This window comes from Notothenia coriiceps, unplaced genomic scaffold, assembly GCF_000735185.1.
Source record: "Notothenia coriiceps isolate Sejong01 unplaced genomic scaffold, NC01 NC01_scaffold00024706, whole genome shotgun sequence".
Taxonomy (NCBI): domain Eukaryota; kingdom Metazoa; phylum Chordata; class Actinopteri; order Perciformes; family Nototheniidae; genus Notothenia; species Notothenia coriiceps.
In genome coordinates, this window is record NW_011357407.1 from 529 (window position 1) to 21,933 (window position 21,405).

A 21,405-nucleotide genomic window follows, 5' to 3' on the forward strand; every position below is an offset into this window, starting at 1 on the left:
GCTTGCAATATTTCAGTTGATTTGTAATGAATCCAGAATGTATGACATTTTTGTTTTTTTAATTGCATTACAGAAAATAAAGAACTTTATCACAATATTCTAATTTTCTGAGACAGTCCTGTATTTTTGACTGAAAGTGCCAGCTAGATACATTTTCAACTAAGCTTCCACCATGTCAGCTATTTACTCACTGTATATCGAACTGTGGATACATAGTCACAACATATTCATCGGTTTGAATGCTCTTACTAAACGGTTCCTAATTGTAGTTTCTTGCCCAGCCCTCAGTTTCAAAAACAGGACGCTCTCTCAATGCTTGTGTGCTTTTCTGCACCGGACATTGTAGCCTCTATCTCTCCAGGGCACTTACGACCAAAGTTGCTACTGTCCCATGTCGGCTGATACCAGAAGACTTTGTTAGCGACATGCAAAGCCCTGTCACTGTACAAAGGATTCTGCAACATGCAGTGTTTACCCACCTTTTGTCTCACATGGTTTAGCTTGACATTAATGATCTATCCCGTGTAGTGAATATACTGCTCCAAGTTCTTGATTTACTGAGTGAACAATACAAAGCACTTTTTCAATGAGACCTTTCTTCAGTAAGAGTGAACTCATTTGCCTCGAGGAGAAGAGCAGGGGGAGCTAAGATTGTAGAATCTTTCAAGCCCGGCAATATTATTGAACACAAATAGAAATGTCCTCTCAGTGGGTTTTTCTGTAAACTGCAGTTTCACAGTTTAAATGCAAATTGAAGAATCAGCAGTTTGTATGAGGATCAGCAGGTTCGGAGTTTTTGTTGTTTGTAGTTTCAGCACTCTTAAATCCAGGGCGGTTTTCACTTCACTTTCTCAATTCAGAAGTATATGTCCCTGCTTATTTGGAAACAGCACTTGGTTGGATATCCAATCAGTAGATTGAAAAGAAGAAAATACACTTTTGGGAGGTCTTGGTTACATTTTGTATGATTGAATTGAAAGTGGACTGACAATTGTCCTGATATCCATTAATGTGTTTTGGGGAAGGCCGTCAGCTCCCCCTGTCCTGCCATGCAGGTCAGCCTTGATATGCACACTAAACCAGAGGAAGGGTCTACTCGCTCTTCTTCGAGATGAGGAAAATCAAACTGAGACCTCATGGAAAATGACCATGAATTATTTAATAAAGGTTCTCTTGTTTAAATGATGGAGACTGGTGTTTTAATCTGTCTGTTTTTCAAGGGCTTTTTTCCCTCAGTCAGGTGTTTTCAGCCGTTTGGCGTTTGTCTGTCAGTTGGTCCTCCACCTTTCTTTTTTTTTGTCCATTTATTGAACATGTCAGAAACAAAACATACAACAATAATAATATATATATATATATATTCTTTTTTTTTCCCTTTTTTTTCTCACTCAAAATAATAATAATTCTAACAGAGTACAAAAAAATAATAATACAAAAAAAAAATAATAATAATTCTCAAATAGTCTGTCATGTTCAACAGGGGCAAGAAGAAGCTTAAAAAAACTTTTCTGGTCCTACCCCCTCTAGCATACATTTTTCTTATAAATAAAATATTAGGTCATGGTCATCAGCGACATGTTTGTCTTGTTAATTTTGTCTTTGATACGGACTGCAATATAATTATTATTGAATGGATTCCTATGAATTTCAGACACTGAAATTATACGACTGACTTTGGTTACGCTTTTAGTGAAATGTCTTAACCTGAAATGTGTCCTACATGTTGGTTTACGATTGAGCCCAAAACAAGCAACATACAAAGAGGCGATGCACCTAAGAAACACACACTTATTTAATTGTATAAGCGTTGTTTCATTATAGTACACATACGATACATACAGGTCTTTCTCATGCAGAAATGCACCAGAAGAAATTGAGAGATAGTAACACTATAAAAAAGATCATTCCTGCTATATCCAGAGCTGTAATTGTAGTCCAGCACCAATCCCACTGAGATGTAGGGTGGAAACGACTACTCTTAACCCATAAAACTTCCCATCAGCCTCAGCATGTTGTTTGTGATTACTAGTAAATGTTAAATGGCTTACATGCTAAACTAAGATTGTGTTAGCATATGGACTTTAAATAAGAAAAAGAGCAAAACAAATTGAAGTCTTCGGACCATTTGTATTGTATGCAGTCAGTGGCAGGAGGTTAGTGTTTTGCTTTAGGACACTTTGCCAGTTATTGAAACTGAAATGCACCTTTTGGGTTGTGTCTCTCTGAAGCCTCAGTCATCTCCAGTGCAGACCCTCCAACTGTAAGGTGTGCTCTCATAGATTGGTTCTCCACTGTTTCACGGAGGCTTGGCATTGTGCACGGATTACACTTCCATAGGAAATCATTTCCCAGGAAGTGATTGAACAATTTGCTCAGAGATATGACTCTTTTATGGCTGCCGATCATAAGTGAGAGCTGCTTTAGCACTTAACAGTTTCACAGGAATGTTCCTCCTGGAAGGAAATTAAAAAGCTGGGAAAAACGTAATCTAAATGCTAATTTCTGGTAATTTTTTCGATGGAGGCACCTTGTTCCTTTTCTTTGACTTTCTTTGTACTGTGAGAGAGACACGAGCATATTTTGTGGTCAGAGGTTAACTTCATAAGTTAACCTCTGTCAAGCCATTTGAGTATCATATGCTGTAGAACAGATAGAGAATTAACAGCAAGAAAAGCACAATATCAAACTAAATATTGTTTTGTTTGTTAGTGTTTGTATACTCCACATTCCTTTAATGAAATCACCAGCTAGGCCAAGAAAACATTGTATCCACACGATGAACTCCATCTTATTTAGATGAAGAGAAACGTTGCTAGAAGGTAGATTGAATTTGTGATTGACAATCTGACACCATCTTCAATTTGACTAGTGCAGAAAGCCTAATGTATTCTCTTCTCTATCTTTATTAGAGATTTTATTCTATTCTCTATTCTGCAATACAAGCAGTTTTAAACAAGGTCTAATAATGATCTGCAGGTGCATTTTTTTTTTGTGCCTAGTGTTAAGTTCCCTCCAAATCTAGGGGTACAAAGGGAAGTAACAAAACACAAAGATGACCAGGCACGAGAAAAAAGAGAGGAAACTGGTCTCTGAAGCCACGAGCAGGTCTTTTAATGGACAGAAAGAACACGGGCTCAGCAGCCAATTTGCAAAAACAAACTTAAAGTAACTAAGAACAACTTTCTTCTTAAAGAAAGTGACTAAATGAAACAATACACAAAAAGGTAAACTGGAGCACATCTCCTAACAATTCACCAAAACACAGACAGGCTGCACACATGCAGCCAGAGGAGAAGGAGAGAGGCCACTGCAGCCTTCCTCAGGTCCCTTATGGAGGCCCTGATTGAGGATTGGGAGCACCTGGGGGAGAGGCTGCACCTGGGGACAATCAGGGAGAGAGAGAGAAACGCACAAGCACCAACTGCGGCACGTAACACCTAGAATTTCAGGTTTCAGTTTAATTATGGTGATAAATTAAAGCTTTCATACAAAGTGCAGCACCTCACTGTCCGACTGTGACCATGTCGACATCTGCTGGTGCGATACTGTAGTTCTAAATACAGCAGGGAGCTCTGGCAGACCTCCCATTAGATCCGGCCCCCTGCTGGTGTAAACACACTCACTGTCAGGCACTGGATGGGGCATATGACAACCACTAAATGAGCATCACGCATGAATGCACTGCTGGACAGGGGCTCATACGTGCAAGTGCATGAAATTAAACTGTGAAGTGAAATTGTACGTGGCCAGCATTTACTTTTAGGGATTATGAATTCAACATCTGGATATGTCAGTTCTCTGGAGCCCCTGTGAGGAAACCTCTACAGCGCCTCAAGAGGATTTATGGATTTAACACTGGCTCAACATTACAGGCATGAGTGCCACGGAGGATTCAACCGAGCACTACTTGGCATTCCTTCAACACTATCTCATCTGAAGGTCCTCCAGAGGGCTTTATAACCTCTTCACTTATCACACCAAAACTTCCCAGTGCTATTATTAGACATATTTTGTTCAAATGAAAGATAAAGGCTTCTTTATCACCATAAATATAATTGACCCTCATGCTAGGAACATATGACACATACAAAGGGCTAATGATTTCTGTCTCTGAGAACCCTACTGTAAATAAAAAGCATGCAAACACAATGTTAACCTATTTAGATCGGTTAGAGATCATCATAGATCTGAGGAATATAAAAAACGGTTAATTTAGAAAGATGAGTTACTGTGATATTCAAAAATAATACAAACACAAATGATTACCACATATGCATCTGAGTGCTCGTGCTCACTGACAGTGTGACACTTTAAACGCTGACCCAGGACAAACATAAAATCCATAATTTCCCCCTTTGAATGTAGACTCCAAAGTCGTTAGTATAATATTTCTGAAATAAAACCAGAAATGAAAAACAATGATATAAAAAATGTGAAAAATAGCAGTAATCTAATAAAGCATGTGTGAGATAAGACACATATACTTTGGTCTGACGGTAGTCCAGTTGGTAGGATTATTATTGGTACTGAGGAGTATGAACTTTAATCCAACCAAACCCAAAAGGATATTGTGTTTGTTCTGTTCAGGTAAGCAAGAAACAACCAACAGTGTTTCTACTGAAGGTGAGAACCAAAAACATACACTGCATGTTAGAGTGATTATCACAATCCTTTTTATTTGCATGCTGAGCGAAACATCGCATCACTGTCCTTGATTGTATATTGAAATGTGTTTGTCATGACTGTTATAAGTTAACATCAATATTAATTCAAACAGTACAATTACTTGCAAAACAAAACTGTAAGGTGGCAGAGGAACGAGCACAGTGTGTGTCAGTCAGCTTTACAAAAACAAAAATGTCACGGAAGGTAGTAAACTTAGTCGCTTCAAAACTTTATACAATGATTAAGACAAATTAAGGGTTAAAACGAGATCAAAACGAAGTGGTCCAATCCCCCAAATCTTCATTTACACAGAGCTTTGTCCAAGTTGGTCTTAATGGCATCCAGGAAGTCCGATGTGTTGACATAATGTTCATTCAGCTTGCAGCTGTAAGATAGCAGTGCAGAAGTTACAATTATGATACAATTATTGTTAAAACAAGAGAAAAGGTTTTCTTAAAGCAGACGTACAACACCACGTTTAGCATGACAGAGGGATGTCAAAGGTAAACTCACTTTGCCAATCCATGAATGCAGCTGGCGAGGTCTTTGGTCATCACGCCTTTCTCCACAGTAGCCACACAGACCTGTTCTAACGTGTGGCAGAACCTGGAGAGCAACAATGCAGAGGATTTTATTCATTTGAAGTAAAGTAGCATATTTTGAGTAAATACAATTAAAAAATATGACATACTTTATTAGATCAGTGTTTCCGTCCAGTTTGCCTCTGTGCTCCAGTCCTCTGGTCCACGCAAAGATGCTCGCGATGGGGTTAGTACTCGTTGGCCTTCCCTACAAAGCAAGGACACAGTTAGGGGTCTCTGCAGAAAACATCATTTTCAAGGCTTTGCATTCAGGTATTTTGATGCTACTGTACTGCAGATGGAGACTTTCCTTTCTCTGCCTCTTTTACTATAAAAGAATAGGATGTACTATGAAGGACTTGCAATGTAACTATAATTGACTATTAATGACAAGAATACCTATAAAACAATTCCGCTCTCAAACTTATAGCAGTTCTGCTGAAAATAGCACAACAAGCTAAACTCACTGTTAAACACTGTGTTCATTAGGTTCCACACTGAAGACTCTGTGAACTGCAGTATAGTATGGTGTCATTTGGTTCTGAAATATTCATATTGACATGATCTTAGCTCACCATTTGATTTATACAAAAGTTTAAAAAACACTCAGCAGTGTGGCCTGGTGGTTCTTACCCTCTGGTGTTCCCGGTAGTGCCTGGTGACAGTGCCATGGGCAGCCTCGGCCTCCAGAGTCTTTCCGTCAGGGCAAACCAGCACTGATGTCATGAGACCCAGAGAACCAAAACCTGGACACAACACACAGACACACAGACACACAGACACACCTGGCATCACAAGGTAATCTGTACCCACGAATATAAGCACACAAGACGTAGCTCAGATGTAAATAATGTGTCATTGTGACTGTGTGGCCTGAAGTGAACAAGCAGGGAAACTGTCGACCAATCATCAAATGGAAGTGCACTTACCCTGAGCCAGAATGTCTGACTGCACGTCTCCATCGTAGTTCTTGCAGGCCCAAACGAATCCTCCAGCAGACTTCAGGACCTGCGCCACCATGTCGTCGATCAGACGGTGCTCGTACCAGATCTTCAGCTTGTCAAACTCTGGCTTGTATGTCCTAAAAGAAACAGAATAAAGTAAAAACATTTGTCTCATCAACAGAGGCTATTTAATCCAGTGGGTTGACCAAAACGTCAAAAACAATCCAGTGCCTCAAGTCCTCCTCCTTACTGTTCAGTATCTTACTTCTCAAAGATGTCCTGGAAAATGTCTTTGAAGCGCCCGTCGTAGAACTTGAGGATGGTGTTCTTGGTGCTCATGTATAGAGGCCACCTTTTCTGGATGGCATACTGGAAGCAGCTGTGAGCAAATCCACTGATGGACTGTGCACAAAAAAACAATAATAAGGTCCACGCTTTAAACAAAAACAAGTTAGCAAATGCACAGCCCAAATGAAATATTAAATATCTAACAGATTAGCTTTAACTGTCTGTAAATATTATATATCTTATTTCATGTGAATTCATGTATGAACAAACTCTTACCTCATCCGTGTTGTACATCCCCATCCCACAGCCGCCTGCAGGGAAGTCGTACACCTCCCACTCTCTCCGCTGGCTTCCATCGGCGGGGGCAAACACCATCTTGAACTTGCCAGGCCGGTCAACAACAAAGTCTGTGGCCCTGTACTGTGAGATTTAACAACAAACAAGAGCAGTGGGATCATTCCTCTGTCAGTTTGGATGCATCTTTGGAGAGCACACAACACACATTTTGCATTTCTTACCTGATCGCCAAAAGCATGTCTGCCGATTGTTATGCCTTGTGTCCATCCGGGGACAAGACGTGGGATGTTTTTACAAATAATTGGCTCCCGGAAAACGGTGCCATCCAGGATGTTCCTGATCGTTCCATTGGGACTTTTCCACATCTCCTTTAGCTTAAACTCTGAAAAACATTGTATATGGATTATAAGCGTTTTCCATCTGAAGACCAAAAGCAAGTCTCCAAACAGTAAGGATACCTACTCATGAAGAACCAAAAAGCGTCATGTATTTTTATTAACGCACTCACAAATATACAACAGATTTGATAACTAATGCAGCCATGGTTGAACATTCAAAAAATGCAGAAATATGAAGCAAAACATGTCATAAGGCTTGAAAGGAAGCATTTTGCATCCCCTTGAGAGAAAAATGTTTACCCTGCTTTTCTGAATTAAAAAGATAATTATCAGAATGATGAAAATAGTTTCAAAACAGAAGGGACATATGTGCTTCCCTGGAACCGAGCTCTCAAGTAAATGAGAGCTTCGGTCGGGATTTTGAGATATCTTGTTAGTAAAAAAAAAAAAAACAGGACAGCTCATTTTTCGAAAGCAAACGCATCAAAGGCTTTTCTAAGTGACTGCCTGATTTGTTGTATCACTTTAACACAGTATTCCATCACAGATACCATATAATCACACACTGTGTCAAACTGACCCTCAACTCGAGCCTCGTCGGGGGTGATGGTAGCACACTTGACAGCCACGTTGTATTTCTTAGTTGCCAGAGCAGAGTCGATGGTGACCTGGTCGTCTGTCTGGTCGCGGTAGGGCAGACCCAGGTCGAAGTACTTCAGCTCAACATCCACGTTGGGCAGGATCAGCTGCACATGTGCAAGATGTTACTGTGTTATTTATAAGAGGGCAACACTGCACAGCATACACACAAACACACACTGAATAAGTGTATTTACCCAAGTAGGATACTTGAGTTCAATGTTGAGGTATTTTTTACTTTACTTTCCTTTTTCTGATACATATATTCATACTTCTAAACCAGCAAAATTCTAGTGGAACTTTATTGTACTTTTGACTTAACTTTAATTCATTTGCAATGAGATTATTAATACAACCATAACACATTATACTGTGTATTGTTATAGGTTAGGTTATACACGTTCTTGATCCTTTAGTTAAAGTGGACCTATCATGCTATATTTGAAACATATATTGTAGGGCCATACCTATATAAAAAATGTCTGTGAAGTTTTTTTTTTCAAAATACTAAACAGATCATGCATTTTAGCCATGCCTCATTTCGCTCTATTTGCTCTTTTCCAGCCCTGTTTTTGCAAGGGCTGATTCTGCTTTTGTGGCAGACTACAGCGCCACTTACAGGCCTGGCATATGTACTACAGCGTCTCCAGCGCTTTCGAGCGGTCTCTCATTCCCCTGATAGGTGGAGAGTTGCCCATATAGGCGGAGCACCCCTTTTCTGACGGAAAAATTCAAATAATAATCAGCTCCGTTGCAGGCCCGTTTTTAGAGATTTGGGTATGGAGGAAAAGAGAGGGTTGTGTTTTCTGACACTTGGTGAGTTCCCTGACACACCAGGGACACATATTCATGTATAACAGACGTACTAAAGTGCATTTTGCATGATAGGTCCCCTTTAAGTTCACAAGCTAGTGCACAGTGTTCTTTCACTCATGTAGGATTTTGGAATGCGGGATGTTTACTTGTTAAAAGATTATTCCTAACCTTCGTCCTCCTCTGATTACCATAACCTTTGGATTCTGAATTCAAACATCCTCATGTTTGCTCGTAGGTAAAAGCGACTTACAGCTTTTTGACACAAAGAAAGTATAAATCATTATCAGCAAACTTCCAGACTGGATTTACCCTTTCTTTGATGAATTCCCATATGATGCGAGTCATCTCATCTCCGTCCATCTCCACCACCGGCTGCTCCACCTTGATGCGCTGTGTGGCATCTGAAAACAATCACAGTTACATTAACTCTCATGTTGTACAGTGTAGTTTAAAGCCACAGGGGGATGATGCCAATTTGTTTTGGGTAAGGCAAAACTGAGGACAAACTGATCACACCTGCATTTGGTTAATATCTTTTTCACTACTTAATTATGCAGGGTTCATTCTTACTGAGACAGTGACTTTCGGAGTATTTATAATACCAGTATTACCTGTGTAGACTTATTTGCTCCTGATATGTGAACTCACGTGCCAAGACAGGTTGGTACCAGCCTCTATTGTAGAATTCATAAGATCCCCTTTGTATTGTATTCATATCCATTTCATCATACACATTTGATTCAGTATTCAGTATGATAACCACATATGTTGGTTCCTTACTAACATCTTGCTTAAGGTTGTAGATATTGTTTAAACTTTCTGTTCTGAGTTTATATAATAATTAAATGCGATGCTTAGAAATGTGATCCTTCAAAAAGCGTGTATGTGTGATTCACTGATGGCTAGTTTCCAATCAGCATGTGACGTTTTACTGACGTCTACTATTAAAAATCATTCATAAAACCCACTCACAAAGCCAGCCACATTAATGTTGCTGACCATGCCCACTTTAGTAATACATTTCGAGTCATATTGTTAAAGTTTAATTTTTAAAGGGTGACTTACAGTTCCTCTGTTGGAGCCTGTGACGGCAGCCGACAGCCGGTGAGAGTACTGCGGGGTTTAGAGTCAGGGAAGCGGCTGTACTTCTGGATACGGTCCTCAGGGCTTTCAGGTAACCCGCCATGTTTACCGGGCTGTTAGGGACACCTGTGCCCTCTTTTCTTATGAATTAACGTCACGCAGGTAGCAGAGCCCGGTAAAGTAGGGACACCCCGGACGTCAGCGCTTGATAACACGTCAGCTTGATAGAGCATGCTTCACACTCTGATTGGCCAGGAGTCTGATTCAAGTTCAGGTTCCTCTTCCTTATTTCCTGCAGCAGCATGTCCAGGTGGCGTTTTAGCTAGCTTTTATCCAAACTGTCAGTGGTGGAAGGGCTGAGCTGTTTTACAATACCTCAGTCTAGACTAGAAATACAGAGAATATACCCCATTAAATATAAGTCATACTTTTTAAACTTTCACTATAGTATTGTTGTTGATATGAAAAGGTAAACGATTCTACTAAGGGTCTAAGTCAGCCAGAAAGCTTGAATCATTTCTGGTTTCTTGAGAAGATTTTTGAAAAAAACTAAAAACCAAGCTGCATCTGAGATTTGTGGCATCTCAATAGACATTCAGGATAGGGTGTACATGCAAATCATAATCAGACAATATTGTGACATACTTTCCACCAGGTTTTATTCAAAGCTGTTGACATGTTGTTTGGACAATAAAGAGATAAACACAGAACTGCAGTGAAAGCCTTACTGATTGGTCACTTCGCAATGTCCAACAGTATCTTTAAGAAAAAAGATGGACTTATAATCACACCCACATGTAATAAAATAAGTAACTGAGAATCCAATCAATCAGTAACAAGAAGACGCAACCATAAATCGAGTCATTTAAAACAGTAAACTTTAAATTTGGTAGGAAATGAGAAAAGAAAGATTTTTTAAAAAGGCACTTTTGTATGAGACACAGAAGGACATGAGGGAGAAAAGAGCTCTTACACCTCATTAAAACAATTCTTTTGCACATAAATTAAGTTAATAACAAACATAATCAACATTAGAAAACGAGAACAACTAACATTCAGAAATAACCAATGTGCCACAACCTACTAGATATTCTGATGACGCCCCCCATGAGGGTCCTACTGTAAAAGCAATCCAGTTCATTGACAGATTAATCAAACTTATTTGCTTTATTTTGCATCATGCAAATATAATAAACTAGAAGGGCACTCAGAGAGAGCCGACCTCCATCAAGGCTGTTTACGTGAGTGTAAAATAATGTGTACATCAGATCAGCTGGAAAATTAAATGTGTATTTCCTTGGCACAACTTCTCCCCAAATGTAAGGAAAAATGGAGCAAGTTCTCCTATAAACCTGCTGACAAAGTTATAAACTGTAAACATCAACTTCTTGGAGGAGGAGGTAATCTGCTTCATGTGTGAGTGCTGTTTCTTCACACAGACATGACAGAGGCATTTAGTAGGCAGGCTAACAAATAACAAATAAAGACTTCCCAAACTATCTATTTAACAAAAAGGTTTGCTGGAAATACCACAAGATGTGTGCTAATCTCATGAAGCATTCAGGTTCACATCGAAGAGGTTCCACCCGTGTTTCTCAGGGCACATCAGGAGAAAAGAGTTTTAAGTTGTGGCCGCCACTGAGCCTTTCTTCTCGCTGAAGAAGCTCCTAAGCATCATGACTTGACCGATGCCGATAACGAACAGCAGGACGGTTTCTCCGATGGACCAGTAGGTGACCCGCTCCAGGAGGTGCTCAGCTTTCGTGCGGTCGTGTGCTTCTCTTAGCCTGTACCACGTCTGCGAGTCAGCCACCACCTTCAGGATCTCATGAATAGACACGCAGGACGACTCCATCTGAAAGTGGAAAGGGCAACAGAGAATTCATCAGAAGTACAGGAACGGCCCGGGGCAGAACATACAGTACAAGGTGGGTCACACGTATGCAAACATGTAATCATATTATATTATCAAAACTGCTGCTGAACACATTTACTTTGACCTATTTTCCTGCAAGTCTCCGGATTTAAATTAAGTAAAAGTGGAACATATATATTACACTTTCCTATAACCATTAAACTAAGAATGTGGGCTCATATGGAAGATCTGAGTATTAATTGTGGTCGATATATTTTAATAGAAAATGTTTCAATATTCATGTAAATGGCAAAGATGACTTAATCCAGTTTGTGTAAAATTGGAAATCAACCTTTATATACAGTCGATGTTATAAACATTAACACAGCAGGGCGTTTCAGGTACTGTGGTAAGGAGAGGGAATTAAACACTCGCGAATAATATTGTGCAATGGTTAATACAATATTTGCAGTACACGGTGATGCTTGTTATGTTAGACTTTTATATTTGCACTCTTTCCCAATTTCTCCTACAGTCATTTCCCTCAGGATACAACAAGTTGAATCTTATCTGTAGTCAGAACTGCTCTAGCTCCACCTAGTGAACTTTCCACTGTTTGCATTAAACATATTTATGTTCTACTACAATACACAGTTTTTATCCTTGTACAGTATTTCATTTAACATTATGTTTTAAGCTCATCTTATTATTTATATAGTTTACTTCTTACGCATCTACCTGCACATTTGTCACTTGCAATATTTCTATTTTATTTCTGTTCTTTTTGCATTACTTTTTTTTGTTTATATGTTATATATATTTATGTTGCATTGCTGAAGGAGCTTGGGACTTAAGCTTTTCATTGCCATAACTACACTGTAGCTACTGTGCATATGACAATAAATCGTTGAATCTTTACATTAACTGTCCCAACCCAACTTAAATACTATCAATGTAGACTAACGTAATCAACACAACACAATTGGCAAATAAGTGTCTTTTTAATCTCGCCTTCAATTTATGCAAAATGCAGCAGCAAGACTTTTAACAAATACCAGAAGGCTAGACCACATCACCCCTGTTTTAATCTCTCTTCACTGACTACCTGTCTGTTTTAGAATTGATTTTAAGATTTGACTGATTACTTTTAAAGCTCTTAACGGTTTGGCTCCTGATACATCACTGACTTGTTGTGCCCTTACGAGCCTGTGTCTGAGATCCTCGGGAAGGGCTCCGCTAGCTGTTCCCAAAGGAATCAGTGACATCTTTTAAATCACTTCTTAAAACTCACCTTTTTATTAAAGCTTTTAACTAATGAGGACACCACTCTGTTTTACTCGACATCCATGCATTATTTGTTTTACCGGTACTTTCTTTTTTTTGTATTACTGCTGCTATTGTTGAACTGCTGTATATTTTTATTGGGTGTGTTTGAGACATTTTTGATGGCGCCTGAACGGCCTGTTCTTAATCCATGTAAAGCAAAAAGTTCTGTTTATCAAAGTTCTTATATATATTTAATCTAGATTATATCTGTAATGTGAACATATGGATTGTAGTTTTCTGTTTGGTCTTTTTGTACGTTTTCTGTTTGACTGCCCATCAGGGTGTACCTGCAACCGTTTCAAAATGGAGGAAAAAATAAAAAGCAGATTTCTCAGCAATGCTGCAGGGTAATAACAAATCCCTAGCCCTAGCCTCCTATGTGCAAAGACAGAAACTATGTCATTTTGTGGTTCTCTGAACAATTTTAAGAATCTATTTTCTCACACACTGGTTCAACTACTGTAAGTATCAGTCTGTGTGGCTCTATAAAGTATTTCCACTGCAGCTAACAGATGTAAACACCAAATCCTGAAGCGAACTGTAGTACCAAATTAAAATTACCTGAGTCAGTGCTACAGGTCCAGTCATGGTCTGAATGATAGGTTCCTCGTCTCCATGGCGGAAGTCCAGGTACACGGTTTTATCCGTAAAGGTGGAGAACTCATTGCTGAAGCAGACCTTGTAGACTCCCTTCATAGCAGTGGTGTGAGAGAAGCTGTCATACTGCTTCTTCTGCTCATTGTACAGGACATTGTTCTGAGGATCCGTGACAAAGCTGTCCACATCATAGTTGCCTCCTGCAATGACCTAAACGAACATTAAAAGGCACAAGAGACACATGTGTGAAACAGTAGTAACATATGGACTGAGCAATGCTGAGCCGGCTCAAACTGGTTATGCAGGAAACACTTTAGGAGAGTAAGAAAACAAACCTTTACCAAAACATTATTTAAAAAATGTAAGTGTTATAAAATAAGATTTAATTTTTTGATCCCAAACTGGGAAATGTATTCGTTACAACAGCATGTTAAAACAAGGCATAGCACATACATTGAAAATAAAAAGAAGAATATAAACCACATGTAAAATAGAAACATCTCAAAATAGAAAATAAACTGAACTAAAAAGTTAAATACAAGTTCACCCTGAAAGATTATCTGACAAATAAACACTAAGAAGGGCCAGATTACTGCTAACACAATTTAAAAGTAGGATATTATGTAGGCCTACATTGAGAGTGCTAATATGAAACTATAAGTATAGGAAGGCATGTCAGCACTATGCAACACTATGCATGCTCTCTTTCCAAGAACAAGAGACAGACACCGGACCAAATGACTATCTTTGGAACCACTTTGGCAGCATCATGTAAACACATCCTAGACGGAAGTGATTAAGCTTTCGGAGTAACTCACTTGGAAGTCTATATCGAACTTCACGTCTTTCTCTAGTTCCTCGTAGAAACATTGCTTATCGTTGTCAGGGAGCTCGAAAGTGAGCTCCGTCCCAAACACCACGAACACATGCAGCAGAAAACAGCTGAGTCCCAGGTAAACCATGATGAGAGCAACCAGAAGCAGCACAGACAGGAGCAGCACTGAAGAAGAGTTTCACAGCTCTGACGTGGCAGCAGGAAAAAGTACTTCCGGGGCACGTTTGTTTATTTTTGGGTAGAAATGTTGCTACAGTTATCACACGTACGATAATATCGTTAACAAGACACCATATACATCTAAATGTGACACAAACAAGTTAAAAAACAAAATTATTGCAAAGCATCTACATTTAGATCTTAGCCAATAATTACACGAAGCACAAACATCCATGGAGTTAAGATTTCAAAATAAAAGCCCCATATTTTAAACTAACTATACTTGTTAACCCACACATTATCTGTTATTATACAAAACAAAAACACAAGTCTGGTTTAGGAGTTCTGTATTTTAAATGGTAGAAGCAATATTCATGAAATGTAAAGATAGGTCCCTGCATTCAAAAATATATTCAAGTTAAGTTGAGGAAGATGTACGTGTAAACATGTTTTGAAAAGGATTAAGGCAAGTCAATGGTAATGCAGTATTTCATATCATTGGACCCTTGTTGTTGGTGCATTGACATGTTACCTGCAGTTGGAGCACATTTGAACTTAAACATGTTGTTGGTTTAAATCATTGAATGACTTGAAATGTTAATTTGGAAAAGTATTAAGAATAGAGCAATTCAATAATTGTAGTAAAGTAGGAAATAAAATATTTGAATCAGTAGTGTAAAAGTAAGGTAAGGCAAGTTTATTTATATAGCACCTTTCAACAAAGGGCAATTTAAAGTGCTTTAAAAAATGAAAGACATTAAGAAAATGGCATTTATGAAAAATACCTAATAAGTCAAATACTACCTTAACATTGTAGGCACATGCAGTAGTTGATTAAATGTACTTAGTTACCTTTTACTAATGTTGTTTTGTCAAATGTGATTTCTGACCAAATTAAGAATAACAATTCAAAAGTATGCCTTTATTTAATCAGATTAAAAAAACTACTGGTGTTGCATTTAGGGAAACACTGAACTTCGGTTTGTTTATATGACACAGCAGAAGATGAGTCAGCGAGCTACAATGTGCAGGTGGGTGTGTGTAGGGTGTGTGAAAGCTACACAGATCGGCTGCTCTGCTTTCATTGAGCCTGGGAAAGATGATCAAAACACGCCCGACATTAGCAAGTCATTACCACAAGTGCAAATGTAATCTTTTAATTGTAGATAAAAGCCAAACAGCAGCAGATTGTAGTGCAACACAACATGTGTCATGACCTTTATATATACAGTCTATGGTCATGACATTAGGGAAGAGTCTTTTATTCTGAAAATCCCAGCTCTTGCACCACGCCCAATCAAAATCGTCTTTGCTACACCAAGGAAGGCGAAACAGTGTTTGTTTTTTATAGCATTGACTTTCATCCTATAAACTGCTCAGTGATATTCTGAGCGGACATTACTTTTACTTCTTTCTACTAAAGCTTGTAGTTTGGTAATAACAATTAACAGGATCAAATATGCAACACTACGCAGATAATATGAGGGACTTTGTGGAGAAGCATGCAACCGGTCTCGCTGTTGCTTTAGTTGCAGGTAAATGTTTCTCTTCTCTCAAGGATATTGTGTATTCTGTGTGTGTACCTTTCTACGTTTTCTATCATGTCAGTGCAAAGAAAGCTAACTCTCCTACTAAGAATGCAGCGGGTTGGAATATAATGGTACATTATCAGGCAGAAATATGATTGTCAGAGAAGTTTGACATGTTGTTCACTATGACACATGTATTCATGTGAATGCAGCTCTCTTTGTTAATATCTTGAAATCAATGCCAGTGGGGTAGCCAATTGATTGAGCATTGTTAAGTATGAAATAGTAAGTATTTAGAGTATTGTCGTAAATGCACAGTGAAATTAAGCTCCTAATATTATAATCTCCTTGAATCTAAAGCCATAGCTGAAATTCGAAAGCAGGGGTTCAATGCGACTCTTGTAAGAATATTTGTTTTACCAACAGTTTGTCATATCTCATATTCAAGGACCAAGAAAACTGTATAAATAAACGCATTCTATTTCAATGTAAATTACTGTTTTATTTGATTGTAATCTTACTGTATTTGTATTACAGTGTTCTTAATATAGTTCGCTATCTGTGTTCTTTTTTTTAAAATGTCAAATTCCTGGTATGTGTGAACCTACCTGGTAATAAACCTGTTTCTGATTCTGATTCAGATTCATTGAACATTGGGGTAAATAAGAAAAATAACTACCAAAACCAGGCATATTACACTGCATTTGATATTAATGTTATTATTTGTTCTTCTGTCAGGGGTGAGCGCACTGGCCTTGCGGAGATGGATGTCTGGGGGAGTGTGTCGGAGCAGGGTCAGGCTGGACGGGAAAACAGTCCTCATCACAGGAGCCAACTGTGGCATTGGGAAGGAGACGGCCCTGGATATGGCCAATCGGGGTGAGCGTTCATTTTCTGTAAATATTATTTGTTGTTTTTTGTGCGGCACTATTATGTTAACAGTGTCTTTGGATTCAACTAAATTGACTGCTTCCTTGACTACTTATTCAATAATACTTCCTCTTTTCTTTATCAAGGAGCCAAAGTGATAATGGCCTGCAGAGACATGACTAAAGCCCGCATTGCAGCTGATGAGATCCGCCAGCTGAGTGGAAACGGCAACGTGGTGGTGAAGAAACTGGACCTGGCCTCGCTCCAGTCTGTCAGGGACCTGGCCAAAGAAGTCCAGGAGAATGAGGAACGTTTGGACATCCTCATCAACAATGCAGGTGCTTTGCAGGCGTTCTCCCTTACATTTTTACCACAGGAGCGATAATGAAGTAATCAAAAAAAGCACCACACATTTATAGGAAAAAACGGATATATTTTATAAACCTACGGGCATATTTCGGAGCACTTTTAAATATCACCTCACTGCTAGAGATCACAACTGAAGCCATTTCCGATTTATGCTGTCTTTTATTAAATCAAATACTTACAATTGATATTTTAGAATGCTATATCTAGACAGGTATTGGGCAGAGCCTAGTGTCAGCATAGAGGCATGTCCACTACCATGGCCCATATTGCACACAAATACCTCTTCAACAGTGCCATGGCAGAGACTGTTTTCTTATGCAGGCCACTGTCATCGAAGAATGTCATCAAGCTAGTCTGCAAGAGCGACTGGTGAAAAGAAAAGTAGACTTTATGAACTGGTTGACTATAATCATGTCATAAAAGTTCCCACTGTTCCAAGTAATCGTATTCAACTAAGAGTGTGGAAAGACACTATTCACTTTCTCTCTTTCGAAGTCACTGTGACATTCAGTTTCTTAGATATGCATTTAGATATGCCTTCCTTCTCAGCATGGAATTCATTTGGGTGATTTTTAACTTTACAGACAAGCTGTTTACAACCACTTTGTAGAACATTTGACTTTGTAATGGTTTCTTATGTTGTTGTGCTAATTAAATAAAAGCAATGCATGCCAACAATCAGAAATAATCAAAACTAAGCTGAGATGTTCAAATTAAAGTAAAAAACACCATCCGCATTTAACACCACACACGAATACTAGCATTTAAAACGTACTTGATCATGATTCAGAGTATTACCAATTAAGACGGATTGACATCAGCAGTTTCTTATTTAAGGGTTTTATTTGATTTCTAGGTATCATGTTCTGTCCTAAGTGGGAGACTCAGGACGGCTTTGAAATGCAGTTCGGTGTCAACCACCTGGGACATTTCCTCCTCACCAACACTCTTCTGGACCTGCTGAAGAAATCTACTCCAAGTCGCATCGTCAACGTCTCCAGCATGGCACACGAGAAAGGTCAAGTCTATGTTTCCATCAATTTGTATCAAATAGTGGTTACAATTTTCTCTCTGACATTTGTATTCACTCAGATTCATATTATACTTTGGTTTGTTGTGATAAATTAAACGTACATGATTGTTTTGGAATTTCAAAATGTATTTTCTAATTAAAGACCACGCGTTGTTGTTTCTTACAGGCCGCATACATTTTGAAGACATCAATCTGGATAAAGACTATGATCCTTATACCAGCTACCGCCAAAGCAAGCTAGCCAACGTGCTCTTCAGTAAAGAACTAGCTTCTAGACTGAAAGGTAGGGTAATAAGGTGTTTTTCAAAAATCTGTAATGCATGTTATTCATCAGAAACTGTCCCACTTTTTTAAATAAATATGTAGTAAAATATTTGTTGTTTTGCTTTAGTTGCCTACGGTTGCCCCTTTAATTTCCTGAATAGTCTTATAGTGCTTCATGCAACTAACCTTTGATTCGATGCATCCCTCCCATCAGACACTGGAGTGACGGTGTACAGTCTTCACCCTGGGGTCATCCGCACCGAACTAGGCCGTCACCTTTTCCCTACTTTAGCCATGTGGAAGAGGATCGTTGCTGCAGCAGTTATGACCTTTGTCAAAAGTCCCTGGGAAGGAGCTCAGACCACCCTCCACTGCGCGATGGACGAGAGCCTGGCAAACTCAAGCGGCCTCTACTACAGGCAAGTACTGCGCTGATCATTCTCTCCAAGAATGGAGATAAACTTGGATTTATATTTGCAGTTGTCTAGAATTCAGTCCACTTAATATCAATATTTTTTTTCCATTTTACAATGGCAGAGAAGGACATTGAAATAATGATTTAGACTATGAGACAAGGATTTGCTCGATACCTTTCTCACAGATTTCCTTTTCTTTTCTTAGAAGATGTACATTTGGAGTTATAACTTTTGAATTTTAGTATATTTCAGTCAGACAACTCAAGTGTTTCTTAATATGTTTATTATAAGCAGCATATAGTTTGAGTTTAGGGTCTAGGCTCGGGCCTCATCACTCCACAGACTTTACAAAGAGGGGGGGGGAACATTTAGTGATGATTAGATTAACATCCCCGGAGGCCTACAGGTGGAGCTGGGGTGGAAGCTGGGGTGGTGGGGGGCAGGCGAGCAGCAGCAACATGAAACACAGCAGCAGGAACATGAACGTAGCAATAGCGAGTGAACATAGCAGTGCAGCAGCAGCATAGCGAGGCAGAGGCAGGAAGACCTGGCAGCTTAAATAGAGCGGCATGTTTAGGAGAATGTGTTTGGTTGGTTGTAAGAGGGACGAGGTGCGTCACGTGTTGTTAATGTATCATTGGTGCTCGAGTTGACTGCTTGAACTAGCTCTCAGGCTTCGCCCCATTAAAAGTGGGGTAGTCAAAATGGATGAGACTTGAATTTAAGGCAAATATTAAATCAAGAATAGATTTGTATTTATTTGCTGTTGTGTTAGTTTAAGAGACAAAACCAATGTGCTTTGGCTTCTGTGTAACATTGGAAACCTGGAAGCTAGACCAGCTGTGAAATCACTCAGTTGTTTTTACCGTGTTCTGTCATTTCTTTAGATTTAGATACTTTATTTATCCAAAGCAGCATTTTGTCATCCAGCAAACTAAACTCGGTTGATTTTACCTGTTCGTGACAAACATGAGATCAAATTGGCTTTTGTTTACTCAACTCTACAACAAATGTCAAGTGAATGACAGGGAAATTTGTATAACTTCATTATATGAACCCATGTAGACCATGACACACAGCTGGATTGCATTCCTGCAGTTTCAGGACTCTTGTTGATTCTCTCCCCCTTTTTGATTTCCTCCCGCAGTGACTGTGCCCTCAAAGAGCCGGCCCCCCAGGCCCTGGACGATGCTGCAGCGAAGAGGCTGTGGGACCTCAGCGCCTCCATGGTCGGTCTCGCTTAAACACAACACTCCAGCTTTCTTCAGTGGATCACTCACAACAAATGAGTTTTATTATCTAATGGGTAACGGCACTGCATTAATTATGATATTTTCAGATTCAGACCTGACATTCTTTCTTTGGTGTACAACATTTGCAATATTTAATCCCAGTCGGTTGAGTTGATATTAATCTTAGGTGCACTGCTTCATCTTTATATTATGCTTTTATGATTTATAGTGTATCAATGGTATGCTGCTCTGTCAAAAATGATGCTTCAAATGTACCATCTTTGTGGGTTGTTGGTGCTTTAGATAAGACATATTACTTTGTTACATTTAACTTTGATCATTTGGAATACCACGATGCTTATAGCACAACAAGCGTCTATCAAATCATTCGTTTCGCAAATCCTAATGACTTGAAATTGTTGCTTTTATTCATGGAATCTCACAGAAGTTTCCAACATGTGAAATGATGGTGAAGTTTGTATGATCAACACTATACAGTATCAAGAAGTATAAAAACACGTAGAGCACTACAACAGAGAAAGGGAAGCACTAAGCCTGTTTTTGTAGATTGAGGTGGAAGGTAGAAGTATGCGGACGTTTGCGCAAATGTATGCAAATTGACATTACAGTGATATGCTGGCAGAGGGGAGGAGATCAGAGGAGAGAGGATCCTCCACCAGGTGCAGAGAGGAGGGGACGCCTCGGGGGGGGGGGGGGGGAGAGAGCAGTTACAGAGCGCCAGAAATTCAAGATTGTAGCCTAGGGCCCGTGTGTGTGTGTGTGTGTGTGTGTGTGGTGTTGGGGGGGGAGAGAGCAGTTACAGAGCAGCCAGTAAATCAAGATTGTAGCCTAGGGCCCGTGTGTGTGTGTGTGTGTGTGTGTGTGTGTGTGTGTGTGTGTGTGTGTGTGTGTGTGTGTGTGTCTTTGTTCAGTGCACTTACTGTAGAATGAACATAGTGTACAGTATAAACAATGTAAGACTTTGGGAAATAAATGTCTCATTAAAAGTGTTTTCTCTGGCAGTTTTTATTAAGATGCATTAACTCTGAGAGAGATGTATTTTATTGATAGGTGAGAATGAGAAAAAAATGTTATAGAGACACATTTAACGTTGCAGAAACAAATAGAGGATTTTGCAAACAGGTTATCGGCACATTTAAACATCGTACATTGTGTTTCAAAGCAGTTTATGCATCTTAAAATATGTCAAAGTCATTCTGAGTTACTTACTGTAAACTCAATTATTTAAAAAAAGGTTTCCCTAGAAGT

At 39.1% G+C, this 21,405-nt stretch overlaps 3 protein-coding genes across 3 annotated transcripts; 1 reads left to right on the forward strand and 2 right to left on the reverse strand.

The window, feature by feature from the left end:
• Window positions 1–4,650: 4,650 nt before the first annotated feature.
• LOC104955727 (isocitrate dehydrogenase [NADP], mitochondrial-like) lies at window positions 4,651–9,879 on the reverse strand. Its single transcript, XM_010783116.1, has 11 exons — window positions 9,634–9,879; window positions 8,878–8,969; window positions 7,694–7,859; window positions 6,997–7,157; window positions 6,755–6,898; window positions 6,456–6,592; window positions 6,176–6,327; window positions 5,880–5,992; window positions 5,357–5,454; window positions 5,179–5,271; window positions 4,651–5,050 (listed from the first exon to the last, which is right to left on the reverse strand). The coding sequence occupies exons 1-11, from the start codon at window positions 9,752–9,754 to the stop codon at window positions 4,966–4,968; spliced, it is 1,362 nt and encodes a 453-aa protein (XP_010781418.1). The 5' UTR covers window positions 9,755–9,879; the 3' UTR covers window positions 4,651–4,965.
• A 409-nt stretch (window positions 9,880–10,288) lies between these two features.
• tmed3 (transmembrane p24 trafficking protein 3) lies at window positions 10,289–14,470 on the reverse strand. The gene is made up of 3 exons (XM_010783117.1): window positions 14,248–14,470; window positions 13,394–13,639; window positions 10,289–11,506 (listed from the first exon to the last, which is right to left on the reverse strand). The coding sequence occupies exons 1-3, from the start codon at window positions 14,389–14,391 to the stop codon at window positions 11,273–11,275; spliced, it is 624 nt and encodes a 207-aa protein (XP_010781419.1). The 5' UTR covers window positions 14,392–14,470; the 3' UTR covers window positions 10,289–11,272.
• A 1,274-nt stretch (window positions 14,471–15,744) lies between these two features.
• LOC104955729 (retinol dehydrogenase 11) lies at window positions 15,745–20,911 on the forward strand. The gene is made up of 7 exons (XM_010783118.1): window positions 15,745–15,958; window positions 16,691–16,831; window positions 16,969–17,160; window positions 18,048–18,209; window positions 18,391–18,507; window positions 18,703–18,907; window positions 20,052–20,911. The coding sequence occupies exons 1-7, from the start codon at window positions 15,883–15,885 to the stop codon at window positions 20,146–20,148; spliced, it is 990 nt and encodes a 329-aa protein (XP_010781420.1). The 5' UTR covers window positions 15,745–15,882; the 3' UTR covers window positions 20,149–20,911.
• The last annotated feature ends 494 nt before the right edge of the window (window positions 20,912–21,405 follow it).